General features: G+C 31.8%; 1 protein-coding gene across 3 annotated transcripts in view; it reads left to right on the top strand.

The window, feature by feature from the left end:
- DCUN1D2 (defective in cullin neddylation 1 domain containing 2) overlaps positions 1-18,023 on the top strand; it is a 29,289-nt gene extending 11,266 nt beyond the window's left edge. For all 3 annotated transcript variants that reach the window (XM_051984244.1, XM_051984246.1, XM_051984247.1), the window contains exons 4-7: positions 1,350-1,480; positions 11,848-11,930; positions 14,369-14,465; positions 15,886-18,023. In XM_051984244.1, coding sequence (XP_051840204.1) covers positions 1,350-1,480; positions 11,848-11,930; positions 14,369-14,465; positions 15,886-15,965 — 391 coding nt within the window. In that variant the 3' untranslated portion in view covers positions 15,966-18,023. The remainder of the gene's footprint in view (positions 1-1,349; positions 1,481-11,847; positions 11,931-14,368; positions 14,466-15,885) is intronic.
- The last annotated feature ends 4,491 nt before the right edge of the window (positions 18,024-22,514 follow it).

Here is a 22,514-nt window from a genome sequence, read left to right as displayed (position 1 = left end):
GGATTTCTTTCATTTAATAATTAATTTAAGATTTTGCTATGTTGTTGGGCAAACTTTTTTTAATTGGGCAGATTTTTGATACTAATGAAAATAAGTGAAATTACATATGACTATATATAATGGTAATCTGTGGTAATGGAAATGCTAACCTATTTGAATAAGTTTTGACCCTCTTACAAGAAAAATATTGTTTTAAGAAAATTGGTTTGAAATCCTTGAACCCTAGTTCAACAGAAGGAGGCTTTATAACTTTTGAAATAAAAAAAATTCTCCTGAAACAGAGGGAAAGCATAAAAAGCATAAGTATTTGGAATGTGACTCTTTAGTTCTATAATGCGCCATGTTATTGGTGGATGCTTAAGAAATATTAATTATTATGATGGGCCACTTGCTATCCTTTTTAAAGTTTTTAATCTCAATGTTATATTTATGAAAAGTATGAATATCTAGGTACAGAGCAAAAATGACCTACTGGAGAACTATCCTATTATTAGTTTCTGATCTATCCATTATAAAAGTGGGTTGTAATCATAATGATACTTTTTGGAAAAAATTTTTAGTATTTTTTTAGCATGCTATTGTGGAAAGCTCTCCCTGAGGCTACTATTAGAAAAGTAATTCTTAGACTTTGTTCTGTAATGAAATATTTCCTATAAAGTGATTTTTTTTTTTCATTTAATGGATCTTGAATCATTTAAGCATTAATACATTGCATTATCCATTTTGGATGGAAATCTTATTAAACTTTTTGACATATTTTCCAACCTTTTGGGATTGGTATATGATGAACAGAATAGGCATTTGTCCCCCTTCTATTGTGCTATTTCTATTATTTTATGGTCTGAGAAAACAGCAGACAAAGGTTTTTAGAATTGTTTATCAAAAAAAAAAAAAAAATAAGGTATGAAATGAGACCATGAGGCTCTGAATAGACCTTAGTGAATGTTTGACACATATATAAGGAGTACTTAATACAATGCTTTTTCATTCATTTGTGAATTTTTTAAACATTCCTCAAAGTGGCAATGCTAATTTCAAAGACTTACCTAAAAATTCTTTTTTATTTTTAAAAAACTATTTCTCAATAAGTTGAAGTTGTAAAATATTAAATATGGCAGTTTTCTTTGTTATACTCGTTAAAAAATTCATTTCTTTGTTTTTCATTATGATTTCTGCTTAAAGGTCCTTAGATATTATCTTGGGGGGAAGAAGCTAAATTACATTTTATCAGAAATGTTATTAAATGTAACTTTTTAAACCAAACTGAGTACTATACAACACCATTAATATGTGTGTTTTGTAAAACTTTCTATTAAAAGGATATTTACTTATTAACTTTTTTACAATAGGTGTGATACTACAGAAAAATTAAAAGCTCTTTTACCACGAATAGAACAAGAGCTAAAGGATGCAATAAAATTCAAAGACTTTTATCAGTTTACCTTTAACTTTGCTAAGAACCCTGGACAAAAAGGTTTAGGTGAGTATAATAAATGCCAAGTATATAATGCTATATCTGATTTCTAGTGATATTTTAGTGGCCATGGTCAATGTTCCTTTAGTATCACTGATAGTAATATTAGAAACTTCACTGAATTTTCATTTTTTTCTTTTAAGATTTTACTTGATATATTAAGCTGGGATAATTTGTGCTTTTATGAGTGAATTGTTATCTTTTGATTTGAGGTATTCTCAGAGGTTTTGGAGAACTTTGAACAAGTTGTATTGTGTAAAATATTTTGTGCTATACATAAATTTAAAACATTTCTATATCCTTACATGACCATACCATGGTATATTGACATTAGCCTGATATTGATATTAACTACATCCAAAGTATTAGAGAAGTCAGCAGTTAACATTTAATATCTATCTTATGTTTGAAACTGATTTTCCTCTTTCACAGTGTCAATTCTTAGTTAGTCTTGGCTAGTATTGAGATTAGCTAAACTCCATAACTTTAATAAAGCTAACATCAACAGTAACAGTGATATATTATCTTTTCTAATGTGAAATCAATATGTCAACCTAAATCTAAATCAAGCTACAGTTCAGTATTTCTATTTTTTTGTGGAAATATTTGCCTTAGTAGTTGAGATAACTTTAAGACTATGAATATTATTCATTGAAGAATTGACATTTTAAAAGGTTTTTTTTTTCCTTTTCTAAACATTAGGGCAGTTTAGCATATTTTTAAATATCTAGCAATCCACATTGACCCATACCTTTAAACTAAAATTACAATGACTTTGTCTCAATAAGATCCTACTTACAAATTTGAAAGCAGTTTATGATTTGTTAGAGAGTATAATAAGAAACATTAGAAAAAAGTGTTTTGAATTAGAAAAAAGTTATAACATTTATAACTTCTAAGATGCTGATAAAACTTGAAGAAATAAGACTGTGTTTTGAAAAATGAAGAGAATATAACTTCCATGCAGACAATTTTAGACTCTCCATTTCCTCTACCCAGAATTTTCATTTAAATACTATATATGTTCTGCTTTTGCATTGTGGTTAAGTAGAACTATAAATATGTAATGGCGTTTTTAGTGCCTCACAATTTAAAAAATGTAGAATTGCCGATTACCTAATTACTACTTCAAAGGTGATTTTCATTTTTCTTCCTTTTCTCTTTCTTGTTTCTCATCCATATATTTTGGAATTGCTCTTTTGGTTTTTAATTGTTCATGTTCTTGAACTGCAGTGAGTCTGTTATCAGCGTTCCCGTTTCCTTTAGGCTGCTCTGTCATATCCCAAAGAGCTTTTTTTACCCTGCATGCCACTGCCTTGCAGATCTCGTGCCTGACACCTCAGGAGCACAGCCAGGCCACAGCAAGAGGGTCCTTTAAAGGAAACCACTTGAGTCGGTCCACTTAAAACTTGAAAAGCTGGAAGTATCGTTGACTCCTGTGGGAGAACAATTAGGAAAGTATGGATGTCTTTTTCCCTAACCAGGGAAAGCGGGTGAGCAAAGCTGAGAGTCATGTGAATTATGTTAAAAGTACAGCAGCTAGTTCTAAAAGCAAGGGGTCTTGCAGATTTCATATTTATAAAAGTTTTAACAGCATAGTATTCTTCTTCATTAGAGTTCTTGAAAACCAGCTGAGGTCACATAAACATATTCTTGGGACCCTTAATGGAAGAAGATTATGCCATATTTTCTTCATGAAGAAAATTATTAGTATTTCACTTGGCTGGACTTCAAAGGGTGACCTGGTTATTTTAACAAGAAGCTATAGAAACAAAAGGGAATTATAGCTCACTGTCAGTACTGGAAAGAATGCTATTCTTTGGAAATAAGAAGAAAAAACTGGAGTCAAAATTGGTTCCTCTCCCCTCTTCTGTGTCTACCTCAATTAAATTATAACTTAGATGAAGAAAGGATTTGAATGCTAGCCTTCTTGACCATGGATATGTTTCTCTAGGTGTCTTCATAGCCTATCAATCAGATTATGTACATATGTGTATCTCACACACACACAGAAGGAATGTCAGTATATCACCCAGAGAGGAATAAAAAGACCACAAAAAGTGCATATTCCAGAAAAATTAGAGGAGTCAAGGTGGCTGTAAAGGACTGCAAAAACTGCAACTGGAGCTTGTTGGATTTGTTCTTGTAATGTCTGTTCATGAGGAATAATTTGACTTACAGGAGTTTTTCATTCCTATGGAGATGATATGAAACATTGAATAACAATTCTATTTTAAAATATTGTAATAACATATCTGTACAGAAGAATAGAAGGATTAAATTAACCTACCCCAGGACCCTGGTAGCTGGTTGCTGGTTGCTCTGCCTCTCCCTTGGAACTGTCATCCAGTTTTTGTTTCAGGGCCTTAATACTGCCCCCCTCCCCTAATTTTTCTCTCAAAATTTTTTTTGACACTGTAAGATCTACTTTTTTATGAGTACTTGGCCCAAAAGTAATTTATTTTACTTGACTCAGCTGTAGCATGTTATCCTATTTCCCTATCCAATTAATTGTTAAGATCCACTCCAAATTTTAAGCTATACGCCAAAAAAATCTCTTTGAAAGGGAAAGACATATATTAGCATAAACTGAAGACATTTCATCCCAATACAGTAACATGCATTTGTATTTTTAAGCAACTCTCTCTAAATTAGTTGCCTCTATGAAAAATATAAACTTGTGGTTATATTTGTGCAATAGGAGAAGTGCTGAATCGGAAATCAAAGAATCTGGGTTCAAAATTCAATTCTACCACTTATAATCCATGCCATTTTGAGCAGTTCACTTAACCTCCCTTTGCTTCCCTCTCAGTTTCTTCATCTTTAAAATGAGATTGTTAAAATAACTTATTTTTAAATTTTCCTTCCAGTTCTAAATCTATACTTAAGAACAACTCTCAGAGCCATAGATCAGTGGTGTCACACTCAAATGGAAGTAAATTCCTAAGGGCAACATATTGACTTAGAAAACCACAAAATAACATTATGGGGCCTCTATAGTTAGCTGCACTGGAGCTTCAGACCTTAGTCTCTCTCCTCCATCTCTAGAGAGTTTTATTATCTAGTCATATTATCTGGTTCTTCTTCTTCCCCTCTAGCCCTTTACTTGCATTTTTTCTATCCTATCAAGATAGTATCAGATGGCTGCCCTTGGGTGGAGGGAGTGGGGGTGAAATTGGCTCTTCCATTTCAAGATTTCAGCTTATATTGGATCCCTTAACCAATTTAAGAATTGACTTCTTCCACCCTCTGCCTGAGCCTGGCTCCTCCCAAATTCCTCCTCGGTACAAGATCTCTTCCTGCTTGTGTTCTGACTCTGTACTACAAGGTGGTCTTTCTATAGAATAATTGCTCTTATAGGTTGAACTCAAAGGACAGTCTCCTTTGGGTCATGTGATTCACTGCAACTCAGCTTTCAGTTACTGACTATGATCACTGTCCTAACTTAAGTTCCTGTTCATGTTTCCTAACCTTCCCTCACTTCTTCCTTCAAGACAATAGGCCAGTTCAGAATTATGATTAAATAATTTAAAAACTTAAATAAACGCATAGCAGCAGAATAAGGGAAAAATCTAGTATGATAAACCTCATTTTTATAGCTGAGAGTACAGGCCCAGAAAGATTGTTTTTTGGTAATTAATATAACTATAGTTAGTACTAAACTGGATTTTAGAATCCTGGTTCCCATAGGCCTAGATCACTTATACTGCCACACTGTCTCCCATCAGTTGTATTGTAACCCTAAAAAGATATTTTTATTTCATTGAGGGTACTTCCTCAACCAGTATACGTTACAACTTGACTGCAGCTTAGTATGTATTGTCTATTTTCTTCTCTGCAAAAAGAGATTGAACTTTTATGACTTCTGTGGACCTTTCTAGACCTAAATGCATAATTCTGTGCTTTATGTAGTTGGGAGGGGAAATCCTCTTCTGTTAGTCAAATCAGAGAGGAGTCTCTGATTTTAGCTAGATTGCTAGTGACAGATGAGCAGTTTTCTGTGAGATCTATTTTTGTCCTTGGGTAGAATCTTCAGAGCTTTTGATCCATTGGCCTAATCCTTAAGAACTGAAGATTCTTACTACACTATGATGAGGCAACAGAATGAGACTACAATGTAAACTAATCAGTCATATTCCAAAAATATTTCCTTAAAAAAATTGGGAATCGAGGGGATGCCCATCAGTTGAGGAATGGCTCAATAAACTGTCATATGTGTTTATGATGGAATATTATTGTTCATCGGAAATGATAAGCAGGATGTTATCAGGGAAAAAAAACCCTGGAAAGTCCTCCATGAACTCAAGCAAAGTGAAATGTACTATATACAAATTAATAGCAATATTCTAGGATAACCAGCTATGAATGATTTTGCTATTCCTAACAGTACAATCATCCACAACTTCTCTGAAGGACTAATGAAAAATCTTATCCATATCCATAGAAGGAACTGATTGTGTCTGAAAACAGATTGAAGCATTCTCTTTTTTTTTAACTTAATTTTTCTTAAAATTTAAAAATCTTAATTAGGGTAGGGGATTTATGGGTTTTTTCCCCCAAAGCTTGACTTTTATGGAAATGTTTTACATAACTTCCCAAGTGGTTTCTTAATTATGGGTGAAAATAAGGGAAAGAACCTAGAATTCAAAAATGTTAAAAACCTGTAAAAAAAAGTTTGTTGTTTTGAATGGAACTGGGGGAAAAAATGTGCCCTTGATGGAGGTTTAGGTCTCAACTTTCCTTCCCATCTGCTAGTTCTAAGTGGGGATGCCCTCAGAAAGTTGAGCTAAGGGAGCTGTGACTGTCCACTTGTGGGGCACAAAATGAGGCCTGGCACCTATTGCTCTTTCATTCCTTCATCCAGTTGTGTTCCTTCTACTAATGGCAGGAAGCATAGTCTTAAAGCTAGACAGGACTTTAAATATCATAGATTAAACAGAGCTTCAGATCATTGAGCCCAAAGTTTAATTCCGTGGCGAATTACTAGAAGTATATTGTATCAGAGCCTCTTGGAGAGCATAAGTTGTATGCAAATAACTAAAAACTCTAATAAAACTATTGGTTTCATGTTGTGATAAACTTTTAGAAGTTTAAAAATAATGTGAAATATTCATAATGCAGTGTTAAACATATTAACAATATGTTTAAAAAGTATTTGCAAAACACTGTGGGTCCTAAGTGCTTGAGGGGAAGTGGAAAAAACAGACAATGCAATCATGATGAGTAACCAAAAATATTAAGCTATCATTTTATAATCTTCTGGCATTGTCAGTAATCTTATTGAATATAAAACACTGTATTCTTTATAATATAAAATTTCATCCCAAATATAGACTCGACTTTGGAACTTAGAAATTTGCTGCTTGCACAAATGGGTCAGATAATGATTAGGATATGGACATTTTATCTGTTTTGGTTCCAACTTGCTTTTGAAGAAAGGAAATCAATGAGTCTGCAACTTCTTAAAACCAAACCTTGAATTACCTTAGTAAGCCTTACGTTTAAAAAGGCAAGGAAGGAAGAATAAGGGTGGGAAAATGGAAAAGAATGGAGAAAGACAAATGGGGAAGAGCTGCATATAGGAGGAAATTGGTTGATGCATCAATAGTTGTGAACTAAGTGGACAGAAGGGCCTTAATATTAGAGGGGAGGAAGAAAGCAGATATAGTTGTGTCTAGTAATAACAGTGACAAAATAGAGTTATATGAATTAAAAGGCTATATTTTACCCTTGAACTTAATTATTTTATTGGTTTGTCTTTTAGTAACATTTCACTGTAGTTTTGCTGGTTTGATTTTAAGTATTCTCAATTTGTTTATATTGTTTGTATTAAGTTGTTTGTTTTTGTTGTTTTTGTTGTATTTGTTATGTTGTTTATATTAAGTATTCCCAGTAAATGTTTAGAAGTTGATGCCTAAGATGTTAAGATATTAATAGTATACTTAATTTTAAATAACAAAATTTTTTGTTTTCTTCTTCATGAACATTCTTGAGAAATTTCTGTCATAAAAATGAATTGTAAGTTGATGACTAAGTGAAATTGAAATATTTTTTGGTTAAAAGATATTTTGTTAAATCTTCATTTTATAAGTGCTTTTTAAACCATTTTATAGTACTAGTAAATGGATATATAAAAATTAGATAAAATTCAAAGGAAAAATCAGTGTATTATTTGATATAATATCAAAGATTTCATTTAAAATTATAATATAAAATGATTTTAAAATTTATTAGTTTAATGTAGTTTCATGGAGAATGCATGAATTACATCGCAAAATAATCACATAGTAAAATTTGATTTAGAGATAGCTTCCTTTATGAAAAAACTCATTTATGCTTCATTACTTTCAAGTAATTTCTGTGACAACTTTTATTGATTCAGTGCCTAACATTACTTGAAATGGAGAAGTGTAATAAATTTTGTTAGCATTCTCTAATCTTAAATATTTGCAGTCATGGACATTCCATCCCAATCTTCTGAGAGTTAATTTTCTTACTAAAGGTGATTACATGGAAAGGTTACAAAACCTAGGATTCTTTTGAAATTCTTTAAGTAGGTATGTGGATTCCCTATTTTTTTTCCTTCAAAAAATTATTTTATTCCATTGTCATCAGATGAAAACAGTGATACAAATCAGGATATTAAATGAGCTTCACTGAAATTAGCCTACCATTGGAATCAGCTTATTAGTGATTAATAATCTTCTGCCAATTAAACTTTCATTTTAGGTAAGAAAATATTTTACAGACGTTGAAAATGACTTTGGAATCCTTTCTTTTATATTGCACTTAAATTGTTGATCATTTGTTTATTATAAATCTTTCATCCTTTTTATTACTGTGTTCTAGCCTTCAAAATCCTACTAGAAGCCTTGAGTTCATCATGTCTTATTAGGCAGAAAGTATTTATTATATCATATCTAAACAATGTTGTTTTTCTTCCCACATAACACCTATGTACTTTATGTAGCCAATTCTCAGTTGTCTTCCACATTGTGACTTATGTGGAAAGGAGGAGAAATTTTAAGGACTGCTCAAGGAAGGGATTGTTCAGAAAAAAATTTGGCATATTTTCTGGCAGTTAATAAAAAGAATTATATTTACTCAGATACATTTGAGGATACATTCAATATCTTCAAATAGGTTCATCAATATATTTGATTTTTTAAAAAAATCTTTCAATCAGAATTCCAAAGATACTTAAGTTTCTTTATTAAAGAAAAACCCAGAATGTCTTTAAACAATGAATTAATACCTTGCTAGAATTCCGTTCAGTTCAACAAATATTTATTAAGTACTTACTGTAGCCTGGCATTGAACTAATTGTTGAGGACACCAAGATTAAACATTCATTTTATCATCTGAATGAAGAATGAAAAATAAAAATTAAAAACTAATAAAATACAATATCTTTTTTTTTTTTTTTTTTTGCTGAAGCAATTGGGGTTAAATGACATGCCCAAGGTCATACAGTTAGGAAGTATTAAGTGTTTGAGGCCAGATTTGAACTCAAATCTTCCTGACTTCAGGGCTGGTGCTCTATCCACTGTGCCCCCTAGCTGCCCCTGTACAATATCTTTTTAAAATAATTGTCATTTGATATTTTTGAAGTTTTTTTAAATAAAAAAAAGAAAGAAAACAATATCTAAGATCATAGACTTAAAATTGAACATGACCATCATTGAATCCAACTTCCTTATTTTATGATAAGGAAACTGAGATTCATGGAAATGACTTGACTTGTCTGAGGTCACACATCACTCAGAAGGATCAGAACCAGAATTTGAATCTGATTTTTTTTTTTTTCTGAATTATTCTCCATGCTTCCAACAGCGTGTCCCTATAGAATGTTTTTTTTCCCTAAAATATTTGAAGAATGATTATTACACAATTGCAAAAAACAAGCAAACAGATATACTTATGATATATATAACTTCCCAGAAACATTATTTAGAATATCATCTTTTGATAAAATTAGAGGAATATTATCATGGACATAAAAGTATTATAATGTAAAAAGTTCTTAATATTGGGCCTATGAATCTATTTTATGTTATTGTAACTGTATTTTGATATTACTGTTTTCCTTTGGAATTCTGTGTAGTTTGTTTTATACATTTAAAATTTTTATTTTTAAGAAAGAGATCTCTGGGCTTCACTGGACTGCCAAAGGGGTCTGTGACACAAAAAAATCAAAGAACCTCTACTACCATAATTGATATTTAAAAAGACCTAATATCTTTTTCTAAAAATGTGAACAAAATGTGGACAGTACTAGAAAAAAAAAGACCACCATATTACTTTGTACATTTATCATCGGCTTCCTTATTTTCTTTATAAGTTTACCTGTGGTATAATGTTTTATATTTTTTGTCTGTACATGATTGTGTATGAACTTAATAAAATGATTTAAACAAGTTTACTTCCTTTTTGTTTAATTTTGTAAGAATCTGAGCCTGAAATCACTATATTTTGAGAAAACTTGGAAGAGAGGATTTGATGAATCCTTGATCATAACAACTGCTATTGTTGCTCCGCTAAGATAATATTTTGAAGATGAGCACTTTATCTTCTTTGCCTGAAATATTAAGATGACTAACATAAAGCTAATAAACCAGCAGATTCGTTTAAAGGGTATTTTCCTATCTCATATTGTAATCTTTAGATATAGCTGCTCCAAACATCTATTTTATCCTATGAATCCCCTGGTTTATTAAATAATGATATGATTTATTGTTCCTTTTCACTTTCCTATTGCATCTTTTTTTTTTGCTTAAGACAACTTTATTTATTGCCCATCCTAGAAACATAATAATGGTTTTCATGTGAATCTACTTTTACATACTCTTTGTTCTTTTACATACACACACACACACACACACACACACACACACGCACGCACACACACTGAAGTTAAATTTGCTTTTGCAAACCTCTGGTAATACAAACATAGAAACCAATTTCCTTCCAAGGGCCTTTAATCCAGTGACGGATTAAAATGACCAGAAACTATCCAAATTAAACATCATTTTTCATGAAATTTTATTTTTTTCTTTTTCCCCCTAGGTAAACCTCCATTTCTCTCTATGTGTGCTTTATATCATTATGATCATTCCAGCTGGGAGAGTTGAATGTAGATTTCATTTAATGTTCTTCCTAAGTGATAAGCAATGTAGACTTAGGAGCAGTTCAAGACTAAGCATCTACTTAGCATTGTACTACAGGTCTTATAGGTAAGGTTGAGAGAGCAGTTCTGTCCTTGTCAGTTGGTTAACTTTGATTTTAATTGTTTCTTCCAGGTGAAAACTCCAAGGCCTGGGAATTTAAGATCAAGGGATAATATAATCGACCCTTCTTTTTTTTAGTGGCTAGAGAGTTGAAACATCAGAATTTGAAGGTGGTAGCCAATCATATGTTTTAGTTAAAATTTCATAGTGAGACCGAAAATTAAAATACTCATGAGTGAGGGGTAAATTATTTCAGAATATCATGATTTAGGAATAATCTAAGGCACTTAAAAGATTCAGCCTGTATCTCCCATGTAAAGATACAATTTTTTGAAATCTCAGTCCAACAGCTAAGTATGATAGGACATATCTATAATCTCTGCTACTGGGGATACTGACACAGATGAATGGCTTGAATATTAAGGAGTTTTGAGCTGCATTAGGACTAGGACTGATCAGTGTCTGCTCTTAAGTCTTGCACTAGAATAGTGAGCCATTGGGAATGGGGGGAGGCATCAGACTGCCTTAGAAGGAGTAAACCCCTCATTCTGAGTCAGAAATGGAGCAGGTCAAAGTGTCCATGCCAGTCTACAATAGGATCAGGCCTATTGAGTCACTGTTGCCTCTCTAGCCTGCATTTCTATCTAGGGGGAAAATGTCAGATCTGTCTTCCACAATTTCTAAAGTATTCCTCTTAACAGTGAGGACTATTCATTTTACAGCCTTGCTCTTATGGTTCCCCTTTATTACAATCTGTTTAGAAAATAGCATTTGAATTCTTTAGGAAAAAAACTATGATTTACAAATTATATGCATGTGAATATTATCAAATATCAATATAAGTATGCCCAGCACAAAGAAAACTTTGCTAAATGTAAATGAGACTTATAAATATTTTGTTTTTTGTGTAATTGTAAACATTTTGTAAAAGATTCATCTCCTTTAAAAAGAGATTCCTGAAATTAAAATACTAATTATGCATAATTTAAAGCCACTTATAGGCATCTCTCAGCCAGATAAATGAATATGGAATGTTTATAAAATAAACTTCTTATGGTTGTAACAATAAGGTAATTTTAGTGTTCTATACAATTTTGAATTCAGGAAGTTTGTCTTAACTGTTTTTTTTGTTTTTGTTTTTTTCAGATTTAGAAATGGCTGTTGCTTACTGGAATTTAGTCTTATCTGGAAGGTTTAAATTTTTAGATCTTTGGAATAAGTTTTTATTGGTAAGTATCTCCTCCCTTCCCTCCAACCCCATTCATATCTGCAAATGCTCAATAGCAATCAGGGTCTGTAGATTATAAGGATGGTGCTTTCCTCTAAAAGCAGTTGTCTAATCTTTTTGGCAGCTTCAAACTTGGAATTAGAAACCATAGAGTGTTCCAATACATATTTGAAAATCCATTGTCTCGAAAAAAAAAATCATACATCTTAGCAGAGTTGGGGCACATCTGAGTTTAAGCTGATTATAAGAGAAAGAGGATGTAGGACAAATACACGGGAGTTGTTCTAATCCAGAGCTTGCCTAGCAGACCCTCCATCTTTAGCTGACCCTTCCATTACTAGGATTTGTTTTAAGTACCTTCTGAGGCTTAATTTTCTCACTTTCTTTTAGTATTTAGAAATTTTTTAGTAAAATGTGTTTTTGGTTACACTTTTTCTTAGTTCTTATATGTTGAAGTTTTTATTCTATTAAGTCAGATAGCACAGTGTAAAACACTGGGCCTGGAATTAGGAAGAACTGAGTTCAAATTTTACCTCAGACACCTAACTGTGTGGCCATGGGTAAATCATTTAATCTCTGTTGACTTGAGTTTCCTCATCTATAAAATTGGAATGATAATAATAGCACCTACTTTGAAGAACTTTTATGAAGATAAAGATGAGACTGTTTATAAAGTATTTTGCAAAATTTCAAATGCAACATATTATTATTAAATATAATAATAGCATATATAATGTTATAATAAACAAACTTGTTTTCTGTTAGCCATTAAAGGAATTCTTTTTATCTTTATTTGTAAAATTAAAGTTCTGTTTATGATTACCATGTAGTCTTTGTAAAAAATTTAATAGTTTTATAACATTTTTTCACTAAAAATTGAAGAGCAGCTCTCTCTTTATTATTTCTTTGTAAGGAAATCAGTGCATATTGCTATTTTAAAAGTTGTTTTGTTCAAATATATTTTAAAATAATCAGGGGAGACAAAAGGAATTGTCTTCTTTTAAAAGAGATAGTTTGTGCCAAAGGCTTGTGCTAAGTTAACAAAAACTCAACAACCTTGCTAGTATTGTTTCCATTCCACAAACATGTATTAAGTCCCTTTTGTGTGCAAGGAAGTGTACACAATGATGAAGGTACAAAAGATAAAAATTCTCTCAAGATTATCATGAAGAAGATTCTATATGTCCAGTAATAAACAATACAAAGTAAGATGTTATTAGCACCAAAAGGAAATCCAGAATCACCTAGAAATATAGAAGGAGGGAGTCATCAGGAAGGGTTCCCTAAAAGAGGTAGTCCCTGAATGAGTCTTGGAACAAGAGTAGCTCTTTTTTTCCTTAAGCAAGAAAACTCTTATAAATAAAGAAAGAGGAGAAGGAGAGATTTGGGAGTGAATTGGAAAGAGGGATTGTACGAGAAACATGACTTGCATAGGTGTTTAATAAATGTTGAATTGAATAGAAGCAAACAAAATTTAGGAGTTTTTACAACTTACCATAGGCTTCTGAGACAAATTTTATCTCTTAGAAAATGAAATAAATGATACAAAGTTGATTTTCTTTCTTGATGCAGAAAAAGAAAAACCAGAATTAGATTAAACCATTATAGTTAACAACTGACACTTGTATAGAAAATACTTAATTTGTCCATGGTTTTTTTTTTTTTTTTCTGATTCTTGATCTTTTTTTTTTTAATCTTTTCTAACAAAACAAATGCAAAAGTTAGTAATTGGAGATTCATTTGTTATTTAAGCTGCAGCTCTTTTGGTTTCTTATGTAAGAATAAGTATCATGTATTTACAGGATCATGCAGTAAATAGTCTGAGCTTTTATTTTGCCCACCTGCAAAGCCAAGCCAATCATGCAATAAACTCCATACCCTAGAAACTATAAACCCAAGACTAGTACTACTTCACCTGATAGAAGCAATTTAAATTTCCTAACATAATCCCAGAACAGAAATTACAAGTCTCTTAGAGGGCTAATCTTTTAAACAAAACCCTAGAAAAATATAAATTTCTTGCTCTTATTTTGGTTTACTTTTTTAAAAGGTGCACTGAAGCCTTTGTTTAAATCACTTTGTCTACCTTTCAGAAAATAAATTTTGTTATTATGTTAAGATCCTCTAATTATATAAAATGGCAGAACATAAATTAACCATTCTTTTTTCAAGGGCTTAGATTAGTTTTGGGATGAACCTCAAGAGGATGAAGTAAAAGTCATCCCTTTCTGGTTTGGCAGGTAAAAAAGTAATATCTATAAATGAACAATAGATTTGGCCACTGAAAATTTTGCCTTATTAAAATTTTAAAATCAATACATTCTACTATCAAGTTCTAGAAATTATATTAAAACTTTTTTCATGGCAAAACCTGTCATACTATCTTTATAGGAATAACTATAATTCGTCTTAAATATAACTATTTATCTTTATCATTAGGAACATCACAAAAGATCAATCCCAAAGGACACTTGGAACCTTCTACTAGATTTTGGAAATATGATTGCCGATGATATGTCTAACTATGATGAAGAAGGTAAAAAAATTGAGATTTCAGAGATATACTAATAATATTTAATAAATCCAGTGTGAAATCAGTTTTTTCAACTTTAAAACTTTATGCTCTGCCACTCCAAATATGTCTAAAATTTAATGTCTGAAATAGTAATAAAAATATTTTAACATAATTATTCATTCTTAGGATAAGTTATTCTACTCTGATAGGACATTTTAAGATTTTTCTCACACTCTACTTATATTTAAGATCTTGTTTTCTGATTCATCTATAATGACATATATCAAGCATATGTATAATCAAACAAAATTTAAGTCCTTTACTATGAGATAGGAACTATAGGAAAAAATAAAGTACAAGTCATAGTTCCTGTTTTCTAGTGACTTGAAGTCTCCTCAGGGAGAAAAGGTAATCTAAAAAACTTGTCAGACAGCTTTTTACAGCAAATGGGTGTGAAAAAACAAGGTGCTTTTGCAGTTCAGAAGGATTAGTGGAATTCAGCTTGGACCAGATAAGTATGGAAAGGCTTCACTAAAGAGGTGGGATGCCAACAAGCTTTTATCAAGTAATATTCAGTGTGAGTGTGCAATAAATGCCTTATTCTCATTTATATTATATTAAAGAAAAACATAAAGGATTATGAGATTAGACATAATCTAGATGAATGGGGCTTTGATATGGAGAGAAGTGAGGAATGCATTTTACCATAAATATATGTACTTACTTTTTTAAAAGGTGCACTGAAGCCTTTGTATAAATCACTTTAACTGTCTACCTTTCAGAAAATAATGTTTGTTCTTATGTTAAAATCCTCTAATTATATAAAATGGCAGAGTGGTGTGGAGGCAGAATAACCTGGGTGACTCTTTATGGCAGATTTCTAGTCTAGTTTGGGGTGGGGAGTGTAATGGAAGAGGAAGTTGGGAAAGTAGACTAGTATAGAATGCCAAATTAAGAAATTTAAATTTACTTTATAGGCAACTGAGAACAGATCTATTTTTACATTGTTTTATGCTACAGTATTCAAATCATTACTGAGTGTCGCATTACTATTTCATTTTCATTTGTGCCTCTCTCTGTGCCTGGTGTCTTTCAAAAAAATACAATAGGTGAGGGCCTGTTACTGTGATTTTATAAATGTATACATGCAACTCTTGGATAAGGAAAGTCCTTCTACCAAGCACCTTCTCTGCAGCTTAATTTCAAAGGTTAAGTGATTTCTCTAAAGTCACATAGTCAGATATGTCAGTCAGGACTTGAACCCGAGTCTTGCTCCTTTTAAGATCACCTTTCTGTGAATCACACTGCCTTTCTTAACTAGTTGATTCTGTGAATCACAAGGTTCATTAATGCATGATCCCTTCAGTTCTTAATATTTAAACATTAGAACTATAAAACTTCTTGTGTGGAAGCATTCTTTAAAAACATTTTTTTTTTTTAGGAGCCTGGCCTGTTCTTATAGATGATTTTGTAGAATATGCACGACCAGTTGTCACAAAAGGAAAGCGTAGTACCTTCTAATCCTAATTATAAAACCGGACTGAAATTACAATCTGAATTACATCAGGTAATGAAGACATTTTGGCCAATAACTATGTCTATGGTTACTGATTTCAGTAGTCATGGTATGCCACTGATCCAACTGCATTCACCACTTCTACTCTTCTTCAAGAAAATAATGCTGATTCATGGACGCTGTAAGAAGTTGCTCAGAAAATAGCCCAGGATGCTTTGGACTCTGTTGGGAATTGATAATTGTATTGGTTCTGTCTTTTGGTGAGAGATAATTGCATGATTTACACTTAGGAAAATTTAACTAGAGCCCATTTTAATTAAAACTGCACAGCATGTCATTCAGCTCATGATCTAAGGTGAACAAACACCAGCAGTTACTACTGTAATTAGAGATTATAGTACTTACATATTTAAAAGCAGTATTTGTGATATGAATTAAGTCCCTATATAAATTTAAGTAGTAGGTTATATTTTTATACAAGTCAAAATTGTTAAAAGTATTTACCCTGATGATCATGATCTTGTAATGACCTCTTACTGACACTTTTATACTTGGTGCCAGTATACTAGATTATATTTTTTTATGTCAATTTGCCAGCTCTATTTTTTTTTTGTTTTAATTTTCTTAAATGTTCACCTGAAATCATTTAATAATTATAGTATCCCCACTTCAATTTGCATAGTGATGGCCACACTTCAGGCTATGATTTAAGGAAAAAATTTTTTAGATTATTTACAAATCAGCAGGCATCCTTTATTTTTTGAAAAGTATTTTTTATTTCTTGAACTTCCTGAAAAGTACTTATAGTCTGTTTTGTTCACAAATTAATTTTTTTACATTACATTTAAAATAGTATTTTTCCATTAAAAAAAATTTCTTTATTAGTTGTGAATTTTGGATTCCAAGATCAAGTAAGCTGATTTTGTTCAACCATCCATAATATGTATGATATATCTCAACTAAAGTCATTTTTATAAATTGTACATATTTGAAAACTAAAATATTATGATAATCTGGAACATAATAGTGTTTGTTTTTTTTTTCTGGGGGGAGGGAATCCCTCTGATTTGAGTGGACAGACTTATTTTTGCACTATGTTATCATTTGTTTTTCACTTTATCCCAGTCACCACTGTAGCACCAAGATAAATTAAGTATTTCTCCAAGGCATAAATAATGTCTGAGAATGTCTTCTACTCCCCTATTGGGAAAGAACTGGCTTATAATTTTGTGGAATCCCTGTGACAGTCCTACCTCAGCTTTGATCAGAGGACACACATTCATACATGATTTTCACAGTACAGTTCTTACTTTACTTGGCTAGCTACAATTTGAACTTACATATTTGAGGGATTAATTTTTTTAAATGATCCTTTTAAAAAAGGATATAACACAATTTTTCTTTAGTTAACTATAAATATATAAAATACAAATTGTATAAAATACTAAATACTTGTAAAAATTACATCATTCCTGAGAAACTTTTTATCAATCTGATATTCGACTTGATATTGCTAAAGTGTGAACTGGTACTGCTTTGGATTAGAATTCTTCTAAGAAAAGCAACTTGGTTCTACTGGGAAAAAACACTTATTGGAACAGGAATCCCAGCACCATAGTTGTAGTCCTATCTTTGCTATTTAAGAGTTTTGTGATTTTTAGACAAATTACTTAACCCCTCTATGCTTCAGGCCTCTCCTTTCCAAGATGAGGTTTCCACGAAGGTGACTAGTAATAAGATGACTTTCAGCTCTGGCATTTTAGTCTCTTGTTTTGTTCTGCTATGCAACTCACACAATTCACAACCACCACCCTTAAAAGATAACATTCTTCAAATGTAGCATTTTCCCCTACAATAATTATCAGAATATCAATGAAATTAGACTATTAAAAGAATTATATCCATTATTTGCACTCTTCCACTGTTTGAGTTTAAATCATGCATACTATTAAAGTGGTGGCTTGGGGAAGGGAAAAAGGGAAAAGCTTGTATTTATTTGTTTCATTTGTACAGATTTCCTGTGCTAAGTTGTTAAGAAACATCTAAATAAATCATTGTGTGTATTTGTTTTTGAGAGTTGTTTTGTTTTTCAAAATACCACATAGAGGAGATTCGTATTTCTAGCGTTGATAACTTAACATCTCAGATATTTTCCAGCTTTATCATTCTTTTCTGCTTTGGATTAATTTATATATTAATTGCTTAGATATTTGCCACTAGATGTCAGTATCTCTGTCTTTTGTAACAGGAGTGAGGAGGAATGAAGAGTTCAGTAAGAACCAACAGATTTCCTTAAATACATTTTAATTTAAGTTAATGGACTTCTTTAAATCATGTAAATATAGTTTGAAGATTTATTTTTAATATGAAAAATACTTTCACAGATACAGCAAAACTGTTAAAAGTAATTTGTAATAAAATAATTGTTGATATTTGAGATTGATAACCATCCTTAAATTAGATGCATTCAGTATTTTGATGCATTCCAAATTGTCGTTAGTTTGAGCTCACATCTTCATTATCTTTGCATTACCTGTTTCACATTTTTTTCCTTCCTACTCCATGGACTATAAAAAATAAGAAAAATTTGAAAAATATTTCATAAGTCAGATTTTTCAATATATTAGTTTTGCCAAACTTTTTGTTTGTTTTTAAACTGAGGGATTATTCTTAGAGGGTGGGGGAGGAATAATAAGTTAAAATGTTGGTGATGTAAAAAACAAAGGATATCAGTAAAATGTATTTTTTAAAAAAAAGATTATTTAATAGTAATAAAAATATTTGACTGTAAGATTTTGTTTTGTGGTGTTTGTTTTTGTTTTTGTTTTTTTTTGCCAACCAACAAACCACTCTTTTGTTCTAAACCCATTTCTCAGATGATGTCAATAAGGTGTGAGAGGACTTCCTATAGGAATTAGGAATATAAATCCAGAAGACAAGAATATAGTTCTTTTTCAAATGAAATTTCTCAAAGATGAGAATGAGTTTGGATTAGTACTTGAGTAGAGCCAGTATTCCTATTCAAGGCCTTTTAAATGATTTTTTTTTTCATATACATTTGCCCTTTTTTATTTTTTATTTTTGCTGAGGCATTTGGGATTAAGTGACTTTCCCAGGATCACACAGCTAGTACTTTTGCCTTTTAAACAAAAGGAAGAATGAAACAGTTCCTCAATTCATGGAGCTTCTTTTGGCAAGTTTTAATCCTGGTTTCTAAGATTAAATGACAATTTCCCTAAAACAATTCTTTCCTCTTCCTCTTTCTGATCCTATCCCACTACCTAAAATTAAAAAAACAGGGTTGCATATGATGGATTTTCCTAACTTTCCTCCACCCTCCCAGACCCTACTTTAATCCTTGATTTGGAATCCTTTAATCCATTAAACTAGTCAGTTGACCCTAAGGCTGCTTTTAGGAGCATTTGCAAAGATGGAAAAATGGATGTATATTGGACTAGTATTATGGGCCAGAACTCTGACCTTGAAACAAGGATGCTTACAAGGTACTAAGTACAATTGAGGAAACAATGGTTATCTAGTTTAGCATGGTTCAGTATGATTGATTTAATCCTACAACAAATAATGGTTTCCTAGTGATATAATAATTGGCTTATACTCAGTGTAGAGCATATAAACTAGGAGCCTCAGCTAGGTTGATTAGGAGCTAGAGATTGAGAGGTAGAAACAAGGACTAGAGGCCAGAGCTTAAGCTCTCAGAACCAAGGGGAGAATTCAATTTGATCTTCGATCTTCCTGGTGGCTGGCCTGTCTTCCTGCACTTCCCCCACTAAGACCAAGACCAGACTGAAAGGCTCTCCAGAAAGCTGCCCGGCATCAGGCAAAGAGATAATAAAGAATTTGGACTTTAATCCCTGGCTACTCTTCTGGTGATTACTGAGCTGAAACAAAGGCTGTCCCAGAGACCCCAAGAAAACAGAACAGAGAACATTTCACACTAATATATTTCCAAAAACAAATATTAATATTTTCCTGCCCTTGAAATTTTAAGTGAGTAAGTTGAAGTAAGTTGAAATGTTAAGTAGTGTTGCTGCTTTTGTAGGTGGTGGTTTCCCCTTTGTTGGAGGTCTTTCCAAAAGGTTGGATGGGCATTTGATGATCATGTCATAAGATAATGGTGTCACTCAAATAGAAACATGTCTTTAGTGACATGTTGACTTTGAAAACCACAAGTTGATATATACCATATATGCAAATGTGTATATGTAAATAATTTTATTTATTTTTTAAAACATTTTCCAAATATTTTAATCTGATTTGGTCAGCACCTTAAGGCTTTGGTCTTTCTGAGTCTAGCCCTCAGTGTTCCTTTATATCCAGAGCTTCTGGTTTTTTATTCTTTTTGAGTTATAGGATGAATTGGATGGCAACTCAGAAATTCTGTAAATTTGGAAGCATATTCAGAAGAGAAATCAAGCTTAATGCTCTGGATGTGAAGGAGTGTGCCTATTTATTGAAAAGTGCTATTAAAAAAATGTAAATGTAAAACTTCTCAAACTAAGGTAATGGAGGAAATTATAGAATGACTCTAGAAAAAAAAGGCATCTCCAAAAGCAAACTGGTATCTGTAAATGCTACTGGACCAACCACTGGCTTCTAGATACTTTTATTGTTGGACCTTTCTGAAGGAGCTCAGTGGCAAAGCAAATAGATCATTGAGGCCTAGAGTCAAAAAGACCCTAGTTTAAATTCACTTTCAGACACTAGCTGTGTGGATCCTAGGCAAGGTAATTAATTTTTATTTGCCTCAGCTTCTTCAACTGTAAAATGAGGATAACAATAACACCTACTTTCCAGGGTTGTGAAGATAAAATGAGATAATGGTGCTTAGCACAATGTCTGGCACGTAGCAAGGACTTAAATGCTTGATTCCTTCCTTTCTCTCAACCTTATTTAAGGGCTATGTTTATAGTGAATTTCCTTCTAGAACAGCAAACTGGTAAAACAGTATCTTTAATAGTAACTCTTTTAACAGTAACAGAGTTTTGAGGGAATATATTCCAATCAAGGCTTGAAGTTCTGGGATAAGGGAAAGAGAGCTAATCATATGAACGACTTATCAGGATCGTAAGAGTACTGAGTCCTAAGGAAAGATAAAGACAAAAGGAATGATAGTTAGAAGTCTTATTTATAGCAGTTGGAATTGTAATACTGAAACAAACAAGTGAGTTATTTCCATTTGCAATTAGCTTTCTCTTTAAATTTCCTTTTTAAAAATTAATTTTTAACATTCATTAAATTTTTTTGAGTTTCAAATTCTTCCCTGCCTTCCTTTCCCTTCTCTACTTACTGGAAAGGTAGGCAATATTATATGAATTATATGTGTAAAGACATAAAATGTATTTCTATATTGACCATGTTACAAAAAAAAAAAATAAAGACTAGAAAATATATATATAAAAAAAAGTATGTTCCAATCTGCTTCAAAGCTCATCAGTTCTTTTTCTGGAAGTAAATAGCATTTTTCATTCTCATGATAGCTTTGAAATGATTGTGGATGGGTATCATGATAGGGTAGCTAAGTTTTACACAATTTCACAAGTCATTACAATATTGCTGTTATTGTGTACAGAGTTCTGGTTCTTCTCACTTCACATTGCATGTGAACTAATGTTCATATGTCTTCCCAGTTTTTCCAAAAAATATCCTGCTCAACATTTCTTATAGCACATTTATTCCATCACAATTATATACTGCAGCTTATTCAGTCACTCTCTAAATGATGGACATCCTCTCAATTTTCAATTCTTTAATTGGAAAAGAATTGCTATAAATATTTTGTACTTCTGTACTTTGATTTGATTTTTTTGGTGCCTTTGATTTCTTTGGGAATAGTGGTATTGGTGGATCAAAGAGTATGCACAGTTTTATAATCCTTTGGCAGAGTTCCAAATCGTTCTCTAGATTGGTTGGATCAGTTCACAACTCCACCAACAATGTCCCTATTTTCCCACATCAGCATTTATGATTTTCCCTTTCTGTCATGTTAGCCAATGTTAGGTGTGAGATGGTACCTCAGACTTGTTTTAATGTGCATTTCTGCAATGAATAATGATTTAGAGCATTTTTTCATGTAATTTGATAGCTTTGATTTCTTTTTCTGAAAAGTGGCTATTCATATCCTTTGATCATTCTTCAACTGAGGAAAGGTTCTTATTTTTACAAATCTGGCTTAGTTCCTGACATATTTGACTTTATCAGGGAAAATTGCTATAAAAAAATTACCCCAGTTTCCTGCCTCCCTTCTAATTTTAGCTGCATTGATTTTATTTATGCAAAATCTTTTTAATTTCATGTAATCAAAATTATCCATTTTACTTTATATGACCCTTTCTATCTCTTTTTTGGTCATAAACTCTCCCTTATATATATATATATATCTGACAGGTAAAATTTTCCATGCTCCCCTAATTTGTTTATGACATCATATTTGTGTCTAAGTTATATAACCCATTTTGATCTTATTTTGACATTGTGAGTATTGGTTTATACTTAGTTTCTGCCAAACTACTTTCCAGTTTTCCCATTTGTCAAAT

The sequence above is a fragment of the Antechinus flavipes genome, chromosome 3 (assembly GCF_016432865.1).
Source record: "Antechinus flavipes isolate AdamAnt ecotype Samford, QLD, Australia chromosome 3, AdamAnt_v2, whole genome shotgun sequence".
In the NCBI taxonomy this organism is placed as follows: Eukaryota; Metazoa; Chordata; class Mammalia; order Dasyuromorphia; family Dasyuridae; genus Antechinus; species Antechinus flavipes.
Note: the sequence above shows the minus strand (reverse complement) of the source record. Positions and strands in the feature narration are given on the sequence as shown.